At 39.1% G+C, this 16,556-nt stretch overlaps 1 protein-coding gene across 1 annotated transcript in view; it reads left to right on the top strand.

Moving 5' to 3' along the window:
- Positions 1-16,556, top strand: part of ROBO2 (roundabout guidance receptor 2) — a 1,119,753-nt gene that overhangs the window by 953,540 nt on the left and 149,657 nt on the right. The window contains exons 4-5 of the mRNA XM_065627797.1: positions 14,530-14,687; positions 16,369-16,489. Of these exons, the coding sequence (XP_065483869.1) occupies positions 14,530-14,687; positions 16,369-16,489 (279 nt within the window). The remainder of the gene's footprint in view (positions 1-14,529; positions 14,688-16,368; positions 16,490-16,556) is intronic.

Genomic DNA, 16,556 nt, shown 5'->3' with positions numbered 1-16,556 from the left:
GACTGTGATTTGGACCACTGTGCCTGAAACTATGCAGAGTACATAGAGGAGATTGTAAAAATCTATGAGACTGATTTATTTAAATAGTCAAAAAAGTGAGTAAAAGAAGTCTGATCAGTCATTTACATGTGGGAACTGAGGCTGGTTAGTTGTCCAGACTCACTCTGGAAAACTGTGGTAAACTTGATAGCTTGATTCCATTTTGTACCAGCCTCACACCACAAGAATGCTGTCCTATCGCATGTAAGTGGATTTTTTTTTTTGCATGTTTATAACAATTGTTAATTCATTCGACAGCTGCTGAAAAAATTACATCTGGTTAGTACTTCACTTTTTGTATTTAGATTATTTTTGTTCTAGTCTGCTATTCTCTCCTAATGGTGTAGAGGTTGAAAGAACACAGATCACTCTTCTCTGTTGGTCCCATTACACTGACATGTCTAACCTGCTGCATCCATATTTAATTGTCTCTTTGGTATGCTAGTCAACTTTCACAACAAGTTGGAAAAATCCATATGAGGTGCATTGTGATGCATGTGTTGTTAAAGAAAGTATCTATTTTATAGAAGTGGAAATAATATTTGAAAGCCATAGAAAAGAGCAGTGATCGATATTAAATTAGTACTTCAAGGTATCTGACGTGGTATCACATCAGAGAGTTCCTTGAATGACTCCAGGCTTCATAGTTGTATTTTTCCCATTTAGGAGTCTAGGCTGCATTCCCTGGCAAGGTATGCCAGTTTTTCTAGTAACCCTTCATTGGCAATTAAAATGAAAGTTAGCAAAATATCTTGTACACTAATGTCATATGGCAAATAATGGACAATGGACACTCTTAGCGCTGAAGCTAGTGGGAAGACAGAACTTTTATCTCTAGCTTTTGACTTTTTTTTATTAGATTTTTACTTGCTATTAGGAGGAGATATAGTGAAAACAAGCCTGGACCTTTAACTTTCACATTGAATTTCTCTAAACCAGCACAGCAATGTATTCCAATAGAAATTGTTAAAATATAAGCAATCAAGCTTCTATGGTAAGTGTCAATCTACTAATCACTTACCTCACCATAATAGTATCTGCCTTTATAGTGTAGACAAATCCTACTTCTGATGCACATACTTGGCCAGGATTTTATTATTGGCACTCTGAAGCTTGTGCTGGCAGTGAAACGCAAGAAGGTGGCACACAATTAGCAGGACTGTGCATGGGACGTCCTTTCGTCTTAGAGCTGGGACAGTCCCTGCCAAGGGGAAAAGCAGAAAAGCTGGGGTGAAGCTCCAACTCTACTGTGTGCTCAGTACCTCGGCTTGAGGGCTTCTGCCTCTGAACATGAGTTAGGCAGATTCATAGTTACCCTGACACCCTCTAAAGCCACATCTAGGTCCCAGCTGACCTCTGCTCGGGTTTTCTATCATGTACAAGCGTATAGCAATAGTAAATGGTGAAAATTATGGTAAGGCTTTGCACTTGAAAGGCCCCTACATAATTCCTGGCTGTCCCTGGTGTTGAAAAAAATGGTTGGAGGAATATTATATGACTTTGTTAGAAAGGGTGACTTATAAAATATATTGGTGGCAATTTTAACTTATTATTTCGAAACAGAAATTTGCCAAGGGCTTAGACTGCTATATATTTTAAAGTCCATGCAGGTATCACTGTTGCTCTGTTCTGTAAACTGTATCAACATGAACCATTCTCCCAATTGAAAAAAACAACAGGGAGTAAGCAATAACATAAAATTATTTTTAGAAAATGCATTTTTAATTACTGAGCTGCTTAATTATTGAGTACTACTGAAAATATCCTGTGAACCTCATTGCTATGCAAATGTATTCAGTTTTGGAAACAATTAAATGATAATAAAGCATTCTTTTTTCTTTTACAACATATTACTGTAATGAAGCTGTTACCTCTCAGTGTGCATTTTAATGAGTTTTAAGTAACATTTTAATGAGCTCAACATTACCATAAACTCAAGGATTAGGCAAAATTGAATTTACTGGGAAAAAGGAAGGGTTCATTAAGAGTTAATTATACAGTTTAAGAAGAAGTATAATTCATTTTATGATGTTCCATCAACCAAGAATCTGACAGTAGATATATACTTATTAATAGTTGTAGAAATGCCATTATTATATTGACATAAAAACATAGGTTTGCACACTACTGCTTGGGTTTCCAATGAAATCTTTTGTCTTGAAATCCCTGGGTCAACTTTATTCTTATCCAGCTCATTATTACATCTGAGGAGAAAAAATACCAAACTTTGTATTACTGGTTTGTAATTCTACCTACAATTTTTATAAACATCATGAACGGTGAAAGCAAAGTTTAATGGATTTACCATTTCCAGTCAGATCTGAAGGCAGGTTATGAATGAATGTATTTGATTTATTATTTTTAAAAGGACTAGTAGAGATTTGAGTCCAAACTGCCAGTATTATTGACATGCTCAATCTAACAGTGATCTGTTGAATGTCTGCAGTCCAGGCTCTTGGATGTTCAAAAATTGCAGGTAAATTCCCACACTCTGTGCACACAGCTCTAAGTCAGCTGCACTGTCCATTGAGATGTACATTCTGATGTACATTCAGGTGCTCAGGCCTTGCACAATGCAGAGTTAAACTGCTCATGCTCAGTTACACATTGGATTTACTGCTTTGCATTTGCTGGTGTTGGCATTTCTGTTTAACCAGTTGAAAAGGTATGGAGGGTTCCAGCTCAGTGCCCGAGGTGTCTGGTTAGAAAAGAACAAGAAACAAATTTTTAAATCTTAAGCAAATTATTAGTTGCACTGAATTAGTATAATGTACTTTTGTTCATAACATAGCCCTGTGACCTGCTATTTTTTTAAAAATATGCATTTGTTAATGTCACAGCCTTTTAATGTGGTGATGGAAGGCTCTGTTGGGGGTTTAAAGATTTCATGAGTTTCAGTAAAATGGAGATGATCTTCTGTACCTTGCTGTTGTGGGGGAAAGAGCATTCTAGCAAATGTCTGTTTGAGAGAGGAAAATCATGAGCTGTGCTCAGCAATTACACCTTCTGGAGCTCAGTTACTCCTGCATGTGCCAGACCCAAGGGTGTGCCCTGAGTGGTAATTCTGACTGATGAGCCTCAAAATGCTAAGGTGAACCTGCAGACCTACGCTGGAAGGATGATTCCTTACAACAGAAGTCAGGGCAGTGGTGGTGTTCGAGAAGGAAGCACTTTGGATACGTGCTCGAAAGTGCAAAGAAGAGCTGTTATGCAAGTGATAAATTCTGGATATGACAGGAAGAAAGGAAAGTGCCACTGAATGTGTAATTATGAGCCACATTGAAGTAAATTTCCATTTGCTCAACAGCAGAAGTGTTTCCATCTCTTCTGAGTTGTTTCCAGCTGATCCGTCTGTTGCTTAGTAAGGAAGGAAGCCCAGATGAATAGAATTATATTGTACGAATCAAGCATGTACCAACTATTGGCTGAGCATTGTTTAGCACCCCACATTTTCTCCCCCAGAAGCTCACCTCTTTGTATGAACAGCACTGCCAGGCACATGGAAGTCTTCAGAGAGAAATGGAAAATGTTCTGCACCTACATCTGGAATTGTTCAGAAAAGGAGGAGCAGAGTTATAGAGGTCCTCCTCAAGGGAGAGTTTAATTCAATTTGCCTTAATTGAAGCTGCACAAGCAAACTACAGAATGTTTCCAGTTCTCCTGGTGTCAGAGAAATCCCATGGCATGCACTGGTTATATGAGCTATTGTATTTTATATATGCCTTATTCTAAATATAGGGAAATATAATGCATAGTTTAACAATACATTTTCCTTGGTGGAAAATCTTGTTTAAGTAGTACTATTCTCTCCTGGCCACTTATTTCCTCTGCTTGTAATAGCTTGTCATTCTCTCAGTTACTTATCCAGGCTGTGAACTGGGTCAGTGGAGTGATCTGGGTTAAAAATCCTCCAAACAGGAGATTACGGGAGATTTTTTTTTTCTTTTTTCTTTCTTTACCTTTTTTTTTTTTCCCCTCTAATTGGCATGGAACAAAATATTTGTACTACTTGGCCTAAAATCTATCCCAGGTGTATACTGTGGCAGGCTAAAAATTCCCTCCGTCCAGTCCTGTCTAGTCTAATAATCTAATCTGCCTATTTCAATATTATACTTTGTCTATCATATGATGCTCAAATACCTTACCTTGTCAGTATAACCTCTTGTTTTATAACGCAATTGAAGAATGATAGTAACTATATAAATGTACACAAATTCAATCTTTTGTGGGCGTTACAGACACGGGTACTATGTGTCTAGCTAAGCTCCATGCTAAGAAGGAGTGAAATGAATGACTTAAATGTGCTGGGAGGTTCCTGTTTAAAATAATATGTATTTCAGTATTTAATTATTAAATGTGCCAGTACTGGAATAGATTTTTTGTTACACTAGTAGTTTATATACAGAAAGCCAAAGCAAGAGGAAAGATTGTAAAAATGTTTTTATATTCTAATGGTGGGATTAACAGAGGTCTTTCAGGCACTGAAGGGGAATGCGAGCCCTTCGTCTGAACGGCTGTTCCAGCTCTTGAGTAACACACTCATTAAAGGCTGTTGTACAGGCACATCTCAGATTGTTGTTCCCTATAGTCTGAGGTAAACAATGATCTCAGTTGTGCTGTTTGCCAGTTTTCTCTTGTTTTAAAACCATCAGCAGATGCAAAGTTACACTGATTTTCTCTTGTACTCAACTGCCAGAGGAATATTCAGCACCAAGGGTTTGGAAGGATGTATGGCACGTGGAAGTTTTTTTTTGTTCTTCTGGTTTTATTGTACTCTTCGTTTTTCTATTATGCAAAATTAGTTGTATGTGAAACAACACTTTGGAAAAGTGATATTAGTTAGAAAAAAAGGATTGTTTCACCTTTACTGCAATTAGAAGTATTACGCTACTGCATTTTCAATGTGTCTGGAAGCTGGTGTAACCACTCAGCTGAAGGTCATTTTGAGTCTCTGGCACAGCACAGTGTGACTGGAGGGTGGAGCTGGACACCCAGGTTCTGGTCTCCCTCTGTGTACTGAAGCACCCCTTTCAAAATTGTTGCTTCAGGCTATTATGGTTGGTCTTTGCTTCTGCTGCTTTAATTTTTTTCTTTCCTCTTGCGTGATGTAGTGAATAATAACGAGGGCAATGTGAACACTCGTATTTCTTTTCTGTTTCGAAAATAAGTGGGAGAGTTATATTTCATATTGTGTAGTAGTAATTCCTGATGCTATTTGAGCAGATCAAAACTGCAAAAGATTTCCTGCAAATTATACTATTCTTTGTTTTGCATAAAGTCACAAATATGGGGCTTTTTTCTGTGTTTAGACTGTACAAAACTACTGTTTTATCTAGTTGTTTGTGGATAATTTCCTAGTTGTTAGCATGTTGGCAGAACTCTAATGACTCTCCTAAGGGTATTTAATACAGAGTCCACATATCACATTGCTCCTTCGGTTCTTTAGAGCTCTGGAAACTTAAATTAATTTTGCAGAATGATATGACAGTAAGTGATTTTTGCATTGTTTGAGATAATCCAAGGGGAAAAAAAAAGTCATCTACCATTTTTGGTCAGTTATTAAATTTGAGAGGAGCCTTTTATGAAGGAAGAATTCAATGATGACATTTAAAAAAAACCCAACACTTGAACAATATTCTTACTGTCCTCAAAGAAGGTGGAGGCTGAGTTGTAATGAACAATATTTGGGCCATGCATCCTTGCTTTTTTAATTATTGCTGAGTATTAAAACTATTTTGAATTAATATAATATGCAGTCATAAGTGGTAGAGGAGTTTTGGGGCATGGGATTTTGCTGTAAATTCTTGGAGAGGGCATGCCAAATACACCTGGAGTGGTGAGCACACATACTGATGACTTGTAGCCTTTGCTGCCCCACTCTCTGTGTACACAGTTCTCCCTTCACAGGGCTCTTGTTCTCCACTATCTTCAAATGACTAGGCCTGTCTCACTTACAGCCATGCAAATGTATTGAATGCATTTCCAGTCTTGGTTTGCTGGGACAAATTCTAAATGAAAGTGAAAACAGTTGAGCCCTTCAGAAGGTTAACAGTTAAAGAAGGCACACTTGGGTCGGGTCCTGCAGGAAATGCTGAGCCTGGCCGCAATGACGTGCCCATCTGTGGGACAGAGGACCTGAGGCCAGTCAGGCCTGTAGAACAGGCCTGTTTAAACGGCACCTGGCAAGCACCCCAAAATGGCCTATTGACATGAGGGCAGTTTGCAGGATGGGAACTGAGGTGCTCAAGAAGCAGCAGACGGCTCCCAATGGTTTTGCACACCAGCTGTGGATGCATCTCATGCTCTCTATCTGACAAAATGTGGCTGCATGGTCTCTTTGCAATAGAGTTATGAAAGCTTATCAAGAAACATGTGCCTTGCTATGGCTGTTCACATATCTCACTTTCAATTCTGACTTCTAAAAGGAGCAACACAAAAGCCCTGAGAAAAAAAAATCCTGCTCACAAAAAACTCAATAGATGAGTTTTATCTCATAATTAACAGATAAGGCTTGGCAAAGATCAGGGTTAGGCATGGAGATCAGGAGGATGGAAGGAAGAGAATTCATGTGTTGAGCAACAGCCTATTTGGTTTTATGCTTTGCTTAATGTGGCTGAAGTATAGCAGTAATGTGGCAGTGACCTCCTGCCAAGATGGGAAAGCATCCCAGCTGTTGTGTATGTGTTGTGCATGTGTACACAAGAAGTTTATTAGAGGCTCTTCACACTTCAGTGGAGCTCAGAGATTCGAGTCTGTATTATATTGGCTAAATGAAGCATATAACATTCTATATTTCTCCTACAAGAAATATTCATTAATTTGTATTCGTTTTTATGATTCTCATCTGTTCCCATTCCTTTGTTTTACTGAGAGCACTTGTACATTTTAGGTGTTTTGGCTGGGCTTAAACTGGAAGCCCAGGGGAGTGAAGCAGCTAAAGTGGTTGCAGGTGAACCAACTTCAGTCTGGAAACAGAAAAAATAAAATTCCTCAATGCTGTGTCAGACTGTAGGTAGCATTCAGCAGATTAAGCATAAAGCTGCAGGTACCTGGCAGTGCTACTTTTGTACTCACAACAGTAAACCTGCATGCTATTACACTGTGGTTTCTGAACTTACTAATTAAATCTGTACTTTCTGGGGAATCTCTGTGCTGTACTCAGTATGTGCAGTGCAGTTTCTGTGTGTTCTTCTGAAACACTTGGTGAAAAGCTCCCACCTGAATTTTGTTCGGTGGGATGGCATTTGTTTGAAAATTGATTATATGTTTCTAATTCCTTTAAGTTTGGGGTGGGTTGTGGTTTTTTGTTTGTTTTGGGGTTGTTTGTGGTTTTGTTGCTATTGTTTCTTTGTTTTGCTTTGTTGTTTTGTTTTTTTAATTTTGCTTATTGGAACCTAAGAATGACTGTACTGCAGGAGAGCAAGGGTCTGTCCAGTCCAGTCTGTCCTTTTTCTGACAGTAGCCTATGAGGGATTCTGCAGCATTGCCTCTTGTACCAAACACGGTCCTCCCTACTGCATTGCTGGGAGGGAAGCATAGTTGATGTGATTTGAAGAGTCCTCTAGCGCTTTTGGTGAAAGTAGTCCCATATTCCTGCTGCTAAGCAGAAATGCTGGGACACAAGTAACAATGCACTACTTCAGTTTTTTGTAGCTGTGCTTGGTTCCACATCTGATATTCACATTAGTTGGGAAAAAATAAATCACTTGCCTATGATTTTCTGAATACGTAGTCCATTAAATGTGAAGAGCACGTAAAAGCTAACGTCAGACTTTAGTTTAAAGGATCATTAAATAACTATTCCAATAAACTGCTAACTGTCCAATCCTTGTTAAATCTTAAGACTTACAACAGACTATGCACATTTTTCAGAGTTCGTTGTCTGTAATTGTGGTACCTGTTCTTCTAGAAAGTCTCTGAACTTTGAAGCAAGTAATAGGGTTTTTAGCTTCAATGGAATAAAACTCTTGGTACCATGCCTCTTGTTAGCACTAGCAATCTGTGCAGTGCATTCATCAAGCATAATTATGCTTTAAGAATAAGAAAAAAGAAATCTGTTCTATATCTCAGAAAATTTTTCAACTTATTACGTTGTATAGCTTTAGATTTCTGAAATTACTTAAATGCGGTCTTCAGGCTATTTGCATTCATAAAGAATACTTGGTTATGCATCTTGCTTCCTTTTGCCTTTCTGGACTGTCAAAACACAGTGATGCTTTTGAAGATTTATGGCAGATGGGTAATGAGATTGCTGACTGTTAACTGCAGCATTCAGAACTCACTGGTGGAAGGAGGCGGGAGTTTAAGAAAGAGAAAAGGTTATTTGGGCTTCATTACAAGGAAGACAGGTGATAGAACTTTGTTTTCAATCAGGAAGCTTAAACATAAATATGTTATGTTCCAAATGAGAAAAATCTCAACTCTTCATGCCATCTAATAGTCAAATAAAATCTTTCAGAAAAAAATATGGAGGTGTCAATTGGATTCAAGTGAGCACAATGAATCACAAGAAAGGCAAGGACAGTTTTTCAGTGAGTGTATTCAGGCTGTACTGCATATGCTTAACGCAGCACAAATAGCAGCCTTTAAAAAATCAGGAACAAATCATAGACTAATGTCTGCAATAACTATCACTTATATACCTGTGCAATTGTGTAAAAGGGAAAATAGGTGAGCAGTGCCCTTAATTGAGTTAACTGTTGAAGAAAGATTTCCAAGTCTGACTTTTGCAATGTGTACTGTAAAAAAGAAAGGGAAAAGCCTATCTTCTTTCCTGACATTTGTGCAGTCAGCTAGTAGGGGTACATCTCAGACTGAAATTTAGAGGAGAGAAAAAAAAACCCAAAACAATTATCTCTCAGTGACTCCATTTGGAATCTCTCTAATTACCTGTCAGTGTTAGTTCACGTACCTGATTTCTAGCACTGTAATTCTCTGTTCCCCTGGTTTAATAGATTCTGTGTTTAGAAGCAAGGGTCTCCGCTTTCAGGTTTACGTATTAATGCTCATCACAAAGTCCAAATTCTACAAGTGTCTATATCTGTATGTATGAGCTGTTAGAAGTTTTAGAAGATGTGTCAGAACAGAGTGGTTTTTTCCACATTTTGGTCCTTGCTGAGGCATGAGAAAAAAAGAGCAAGCTACCTTTGACTGTAAGTACTGAGTAGGTTACTAAGTGCAAAAGCACATGAAATACTGAGTGAGAAAAAGGAATGAAGCCAAAGAAAATTGGTGAATCTGCAAGGAAGAAGATTATTTTTCTTTTGTTTCTTGAAATAGGTATCTCTCTGCTAGTCTCTTCTTCACTTTGATTTCTAGGGACCCTACTAATCAAATATTGTTGAAGCTATTTGACTCTGAAAAAAATCCTACTGCCTCTCAAAATGAACAGGAGGAAAAAAAGTGTATAGTTCCGTATCATCCTTTTTTTAAAAGAAGATGGCAGTTTTTCCCAGGCAGTGCACATACAGAAGGAGCTCAGGAACTCCGTGAGAGTGTTGCCTAGAGCTATTGCCTAGGTTGTGATTTTTTTTGAAAATTTATTTACAAAATGTGACAAAGGCAGTGGCTGAAACAAAGAGGTAGGGCAGCAGCATCCTCAAACAAAGTGTATTATTATTCTTCATGAGTAAGGTTGTCTGTGACTCCTGGTTTTTTTTCTGCCACCTCATTTCAGCAGGTAGTGCTGGCTTACTCAGAGACTATTTCAGTAAATCATACACATTAGCCAAGTTCTAAAATGTCCCTCTGAACCACACACTACCTAAAGTATAATAATCCTTTAATTTGTCCACTGCATGACATCTGGGCAGTTACTTGACATAATAATTCATGTTGATTGTGCATATCTGTGTGTATCAGAGGAGAGCCAAAGCAGTGGTAGAGAGTTTAGGATTTAGGAAAATGCCTGTGGGGTAGTGCCTTAGATCAGGGGAAACCTACCTGCCTGTGGTAGGTAAGCAGCCTGCCACTGATGTGGCTGTGTAAAATCTTTATATGAAAACATTATTATCCTGAGATAAGCACAAAACATAATAGGAGCGGAAAGATAAACTACTAGGACCGAAGTTACAGAAGGACATTAATATTTACTCAATGTCTCTTTATACCCTCTAGTAAGCACGGCAGATGTAGCTGTGTTTTAAGACATTATCATTCATTGAAAGAGGCAAAGTCTTTCCCTCCCTCCCATCCCCAGCAATCTCAGATGTTCACCGTGCTCACCGAGGGAGGAGGTGGAGAGCTGAGCACTGGTAGGAGAAGAATGCAATTATCCCAAAGCCTCCTGACGGGCATCCGCTTCTTCCTTCCAGCTTAGCTGCTCTGACCACAGGCTGGGGGCTCATGGGACATGGACCAGATTGAGAAAGTGGAAGCAGACAGATGGTTATTTGTAATCATCATGTAAATGTAAATCCTATAAAAATGTTTTCTTTCTAAAGGCCTGAAAGCTGTTGTAGTGGAAAGCAGGATTAAGGCATAGATATCTTGCCTAGAATAATTTTGACCCTGCCACTTTCCCTCCTACCCTGTAAATGTTGTGGCTTTATCTCCGCTTCCTTTAAACAAATTGCTGGTGCCTCTGTTGAGGAAATTAATTCAGTTTCCATGTAACTGCCTGAGTTTATGAGCATCAGTTTGACCGAGGCCTGGACTGGGGCCTAAGCTGGCAGGTGCTGGTGAGCAGTTGCCTTGGGAGCGGGGACTTATTTTTAGTTCCTTTTCCCTCAGTTGGGCAGGTGCGTGCACTGGCAGCGTTTATCTCTGTGCCGCCCTTGCTCAGCGTGCTTGTTTTCTGTGATTGCCCTCGCAGGTACCTGTAAATGGCCCTGCAGGACTTTGTGTGCCTTAAAGACTGATGTGACAGCTCGCAGACATCTATCTTGCTTGAGCAGCATCAGCTTGTTCGAGCTACAAAGAGACCGATCAAATTTTAATTAACTTTTGTCCACGGCTCCATTGTCGGCCACGTGTACGATTTAGCTGTCCTTTCCAGCTCTCTGGTCCCCTGGTGCCTTTCCAGATAGCGAAGAGAAAGCTTTTGCCCTTCTGAGGCTTTGCCTCTCAAAACGTGAGGGTGTTTGTGCTGCTGCGGGGCTGCCCTCGGGGCCGAGCGGCCGCCTCCGGGGTCCCATGCTCCCAGGAGACCAGGTGCACTGCAGACCCAGTGCAGGCACATGGAGTGGGATGCCAGCAATCTTTCTTTTTGGCATCCCTTGTTAAATGTGGGGAAACACCCATGGCGAGCACAAAGGGAGCTGTGTACCTTGCATTAAAGCTGGAATAAAGTAAAAAAAAAAATAAAAGAACAAGGAATGATGAAGAAGAGGAGTCTGATGGCAGCATTTTGCCATTTGTGTTGTATTTTTAAAACACCAGTATTCATACCCCGCCAAGAGGGCCTTGAGGAGGGCTGGGTTCTTGAGTGAACAAAAGCCTCTTGCCAGTGTTTGGAGAGGGCGATCTGCTCAGGCACACTAATGGTTATTTGGAAGTACTGCAGATAATCAACTGAGTAATATTCTTGCAGCTCGCAACCATTTTTCTGTTTTCACAGACGATTGTGCCATTAGATATGGTGGATGCACTGAACTGTACTCCAGCTTTTCCATTTACCATGCTAATATGTGTGAACTCAACTTCCAGTTGATGCTGCTTTCTTCTATGGCTTTCTGTGCTGTGGGAGTGGGACAGCTGAGCTCACCCTCCGGTCTCCTCCTGCGCGCACCCTCCCACTTCCCTGCTCGTTCCTCGGGGTGATACTTGGATGTACTGGGATGGCTGTGCTGGTCAGATTAACATCTGAGATTTGTGTTGTCATTGTTACATTGCATTAAAAGCACGGAAACACAGGAATGGCAGCCCATGGCCTCTGCTCTTTACTTTGTTTTTCTCTGTGCTTTTATTCATAGTCTTTTCCTAACTTTACCTGACTTTTTGGTTTTGCTCTCGCTAAACTTACTCTTCAACTTACTCTTCCTCTCTGAGTTTCTTTCTCGCTTTAGTTTAAATTCCACACATTTTTCTCTTATCTTTGTCTTTCTGCCTCTGCTTTATTTTTTCCCTGTTTCATTTTCCTCCATTCTTTGTTTTTCTCCAAAACACAGAATGCTTTAGATAGAAAGAGTGAGATAAATCTATTCAAGATTCGCATATGTGCTGAGGTACAGAGCAAGATTCAGTAAACCCCGTAGCATCAATTTTGTCTTCCGTTCAAGCCAGATTTGCAGTAAGAGTTGGCTAAAGGAATGTGATAAAATCAAATCACCTCTTAGCCTCATATTCTGAGGCTGATTGGAACCTTACACAGTTGCTGGGATGATTCAGAGAAAGTTAATGTAATTTGCTGTGTATTACCCCAAGAAACTGTATTTGTCAGCTTCATATAGCAGTGTGAAGTGTTCAAGGAAAATGTTTTCCTTAATATTGCTGCCAAGAGTTAGGACTCAGGAGTATGAAGTGATTATATCATAGGATCTGTTGATTTTCTGGTGTTTTTCCACTGATGGATTTGCACTGAAGTTCTGTAATCGTGCGAAGAATCAAACCAAGAAAAATTAATGTTTATTTTGTGTGTAATAATAGTGGAAGAAGTTGATGTTTATCCATTTGCCAGTTACTTGAAAGAGGGCATAGCACTGCCTGGAAGTATTTTTTCTTCCTGTGTATCATAGTGATCACAAAGACACAGGAAGATGCTTCCTAAAATAGGTGGTTTTGTAAGTTTTGTTTGGTTTTGTTGGTTTTGCTGTTTTGGTTTTTTGTTTGTTGCTGTTGTTGTTTTTCTGGTTCTTTCCCTGAAATTGCTATGATATCAGCTTTCTCAGCTTTGCAAAATGTTGTAATGTGAAATAGTCAGCAGCCCATGATCTTCAGCATACTGTTTCTGAGTTGTGCATTGCATAAGTTATTTCTTCCATTTGATCTCGATTTCTGTCAGTTTGATTATTGTGAATCAAAAGTGTATGAGTGATTCGTATTAATCAGAAATATTTGGGGGTTGAGTCTTTCGTTATCTGTTGGAAAAATATATCAATTTGGTATGTCACCTAAGAACACTACGGGTTCTTGCCAGAGCTGCATTTGTTGCCAGCTGTGTCCTGTCACTTTTATTTTATGTTTCCAAGAGCAAGACCTAAATAATCACTCTTTCTTGTGTTAGGAAAGGAATTAACTTCCAATTAATTTCCTCCTTCCTCTGGGATCTACCTGTGTATCCCAAAATGAGGAACAATAAAAGTTACCTCATATGTCATTTTGAGTGCCACAAATATACAGCAGACTCACCTCAGCCCATTCAGAGACCAATTCTTGTATGTATTAATAATATTTTCTTCTGGCTTATTACAGAACAAAAAAATTATTCAGTTCCAAATGTTAATATGGGGCACATTTTATTAACAGTGAAAGCAGTAAATTATCTCTGCTTATGAAATGAGACTGAGCAATTTCTGCTGAACTCTTCCTGACTTGCCCCTTCACTAGGATACAACGTTTTCTAATTTCTCAGAGGGCCCTGGTTCCATTAAGGGTGAGAACTGTTTTAAAGCTGTAATGAAAGCCATACGTAGCTGAAACGCAAGGAGGGGAAATGCCCTAAATTCTATTTCAGTAGCTCATCTAGAGCTATTTTCAGTTTTATGTTTATAAGAATGTCAATTAACCTAGAGACTGAAACACACATGGAAGAATAATGATGAAGTGGATATAATTTTAACACACTGAAGCCAGCTAGTTGGACCTAATCCTTCTTTACAGAAGCTTGATTTACATAAGAAGCTGGCCTGTGTTGCTAATTTAGTTCTCAAACAGCTTGGCGATTTAAATGCTCTTTCCTTTCGATGTCATGGGACAGCAGTGGTTAAAGCTGCAGAAAAATTAATACTAAAAATATAAAAGGAAGAAATATATATGCTGGAAGCACGCTACCATCAGCTTGATTTTTGTGACATCCTTCACAACAAATGATCACTTTGGCATGTATTTGGTGATGATAATAATAATAATAATAACAGCAATACCCTTGATTATTATGTAATCCTGCAGTTTGGTGTCAGTTGTGTCACTTCTTTACCTAGCGTATGCTGAAGATTCAGGCAAGCCAGATATTCAGAGTGTTGTATTCTGTTACGAAAAGAACTCAACATCAGACCTGCAATGCTACTTTTGCAAGGGTGAAAAATGATCTTGTCAAGGCTAAAAAGAGTAATGGGTACTACAGATCTTTCTAATTTAAGTGCAGAGCAGTGTTCTTATCTGGAGAAAAAAATGAGGGAAAAAAAAAATGTCTGTGAAATCTGCTTCCATTGGATAAGAGGTCACACCTCACGAATATAGTAAATATAAGGTGCAAAGTCATCACCTTATAATGGGTGAGACTTTTCTGTTTGTTTGGTTAGTAGTATATGTATCTGCATGTATTTTTCTCCCCAGTTACAATGTCATTACTTCTAGTAATTTTTTTCTTCTTCCCCTCATTTGTTACATTAGTGCTACGGGATGACTTCCGCCAAAACCCTACAGATGTTGTGGTGGCAGCTGGAGAGCCTGCCATATTGGAGTGCCAGCCGCCTCGTGGGCACCCTGAGCCTACCATCTCCTGGAAGAAAGATAAAGTCCGTATTGATGACAAGGAGGAGCGGATCAGTGTAAGTACAACTGACGTGGATGTCTATAGACACCGTACCTGTGTTCAAGCCCTGCAGCTGAGTGCAGCAGAACTTTACAGCTTTATAGCCTTTCCCACAGACACTCATCATTACCCTTAGCAGTTTGCCTCTCCGAGCTTTCCCAAATGAGAGGGAGAAGGTTGTTTATTTCTTCTGGTTTGTGTCTCCAACTTGAACTTCCTTGAGGCTTGAATTGTGTAACCAGTGTAACAGAGATCCGTTGGAGCTGTAGATTTGGTCGTGTAAGGTGCTCTGTTAGATGGGGTACTCAGTGCATGTCTTTGACAGATTCAGCCTTATCTTTTCTAGATCTCAGTTCACTGAAATGAGATCTCAGTTCATTGAAACAAGAATATCAGATCTTATATCAGAGAGGTGCTTTAAAGATAAAATCAGTCATATCTATGAGGTACACAAATACTCTGTGGGGAAAAAAACCAGCATCTTAGGATTGCATTGGTAATGTGGTGTTTAGTGTAATGATTGGGGTGTACAGTTTAAATAAATGCTGAAGTTACACTCTAAAGAATAATTGTTCTTGAATAGGAACACAGCTTGAGTAAATGAGTAACACTGGTTGAATTCTGTGACAGTTCATTCCATGTACTGAATGAAAAAGGATCCAGAACAAATACCTAACTTATCAAGTGATTGAAGATGACATCATGGTATGTGCAAGAAAATGAGAGAAATTAAGGTTGCAGCAACATGTTTCATTCCTAATTTTTGGATCCTTATCTATCTTTCCACTGTTAATATTCCTTTAAGAAAGTTTTGTCATATATAATATTAGGTAACTCATTCAGTGCTGACCTTATTAAATGTGGAAGTACTATCAGGAAGCTTGTTCACTGCTTTGGATGCAGAAGGAAGTATTTCAAGCTAAACAATCTAAGTGGCTGCTATTTGTGGGCTAGTCTGTCTCTGCTGGGGTCTGCTGAAGATTAGAGGAAGTAAGAGTGGCAGGGAACTGGTTATCATTCCCTGACTCTTGTTTCCTTGGCTATATTCTTAGTTTATTCTGAAGCACCCCATTATCCGACTTTCCACACTCTGTATGACTTCACAAGTTGCAAATTTATTTTATTTCTTTCAACTACCCTGCCCTTTTACTCTCTAAGCACCCTTTTACTCTCTAAGCACCCTTTGTAGCCAGGAAAATGTTAAGTCTTATGGGAGTCAGGTGAATTATCAGTCTGGGCTAAATTCAGTCTGTTTGTTTCAAGGAAAAATCTGTCCTGAGCAGTGAGCAAGGAAACTGTTCAGACACCAGTAAAATAAAATGAGCTAAATAATACTAAGTAAATTGCCTTTTTCTTAAGTGAGATGTCCAGTGTGCTTTACATATCATCGTACAAGAAGTATAAGTACTGTGTGTTGCCAAAGAGGCAGCAAGAAATGTAATCTTTGAAATGTAAAGTATTTAATGAAAACCAAAGAAAAAACTGAAATGTGGTTAGAATCTGTCAGGAGGATAAAATGTGTCCTAGAAGAGCTATAAGATACTTAAGTATATAGGATTATAATTTTCAAGCTATACACGTATTCATAAACAAAACTTTTAAATGGCATAGTTGTGGAACTTACTGCCTGAGAAGGTAGCTTTTTTCTGATCTTGTGTTGACCTGAAGTTAAAGATATATTCCTTGTTTTGAAACAGATACGTGGTGGGAAGCTGATGATCTCCAACACAAGAAAAAGTGATGCCGGCATGTACACTTGCGTTGGAACAAACATAGTGGGGGAGCGAGACAGTGACCCAGCAGAGCTGACTGTCTTCGGTAAAGCAACTCAAGCTTTTGTTTCCTTTTCAGTATGAATGTCAAAGACTGAATTGGCATGGGTGAC

Source organism: Caloenas nicobarica, chromosome 1 (assembly GCF_036013445.1).
Source record: "Caloenas nicobarica isolate bCalNic1 chromosome 1, bCalNic1.hap1, whole genome shotgun sequence".
NCBI lineage: Eukaryota > Metazoa > Chordata > Aves > Columbiformes > Columbidae > Caloenas > Caloenas nicobarica.
The sequence above is the reverse complement of the archived record's forward strand: the minus strand, read 5'-3'. Positions and strand labels throughout refer to the sequence as shown.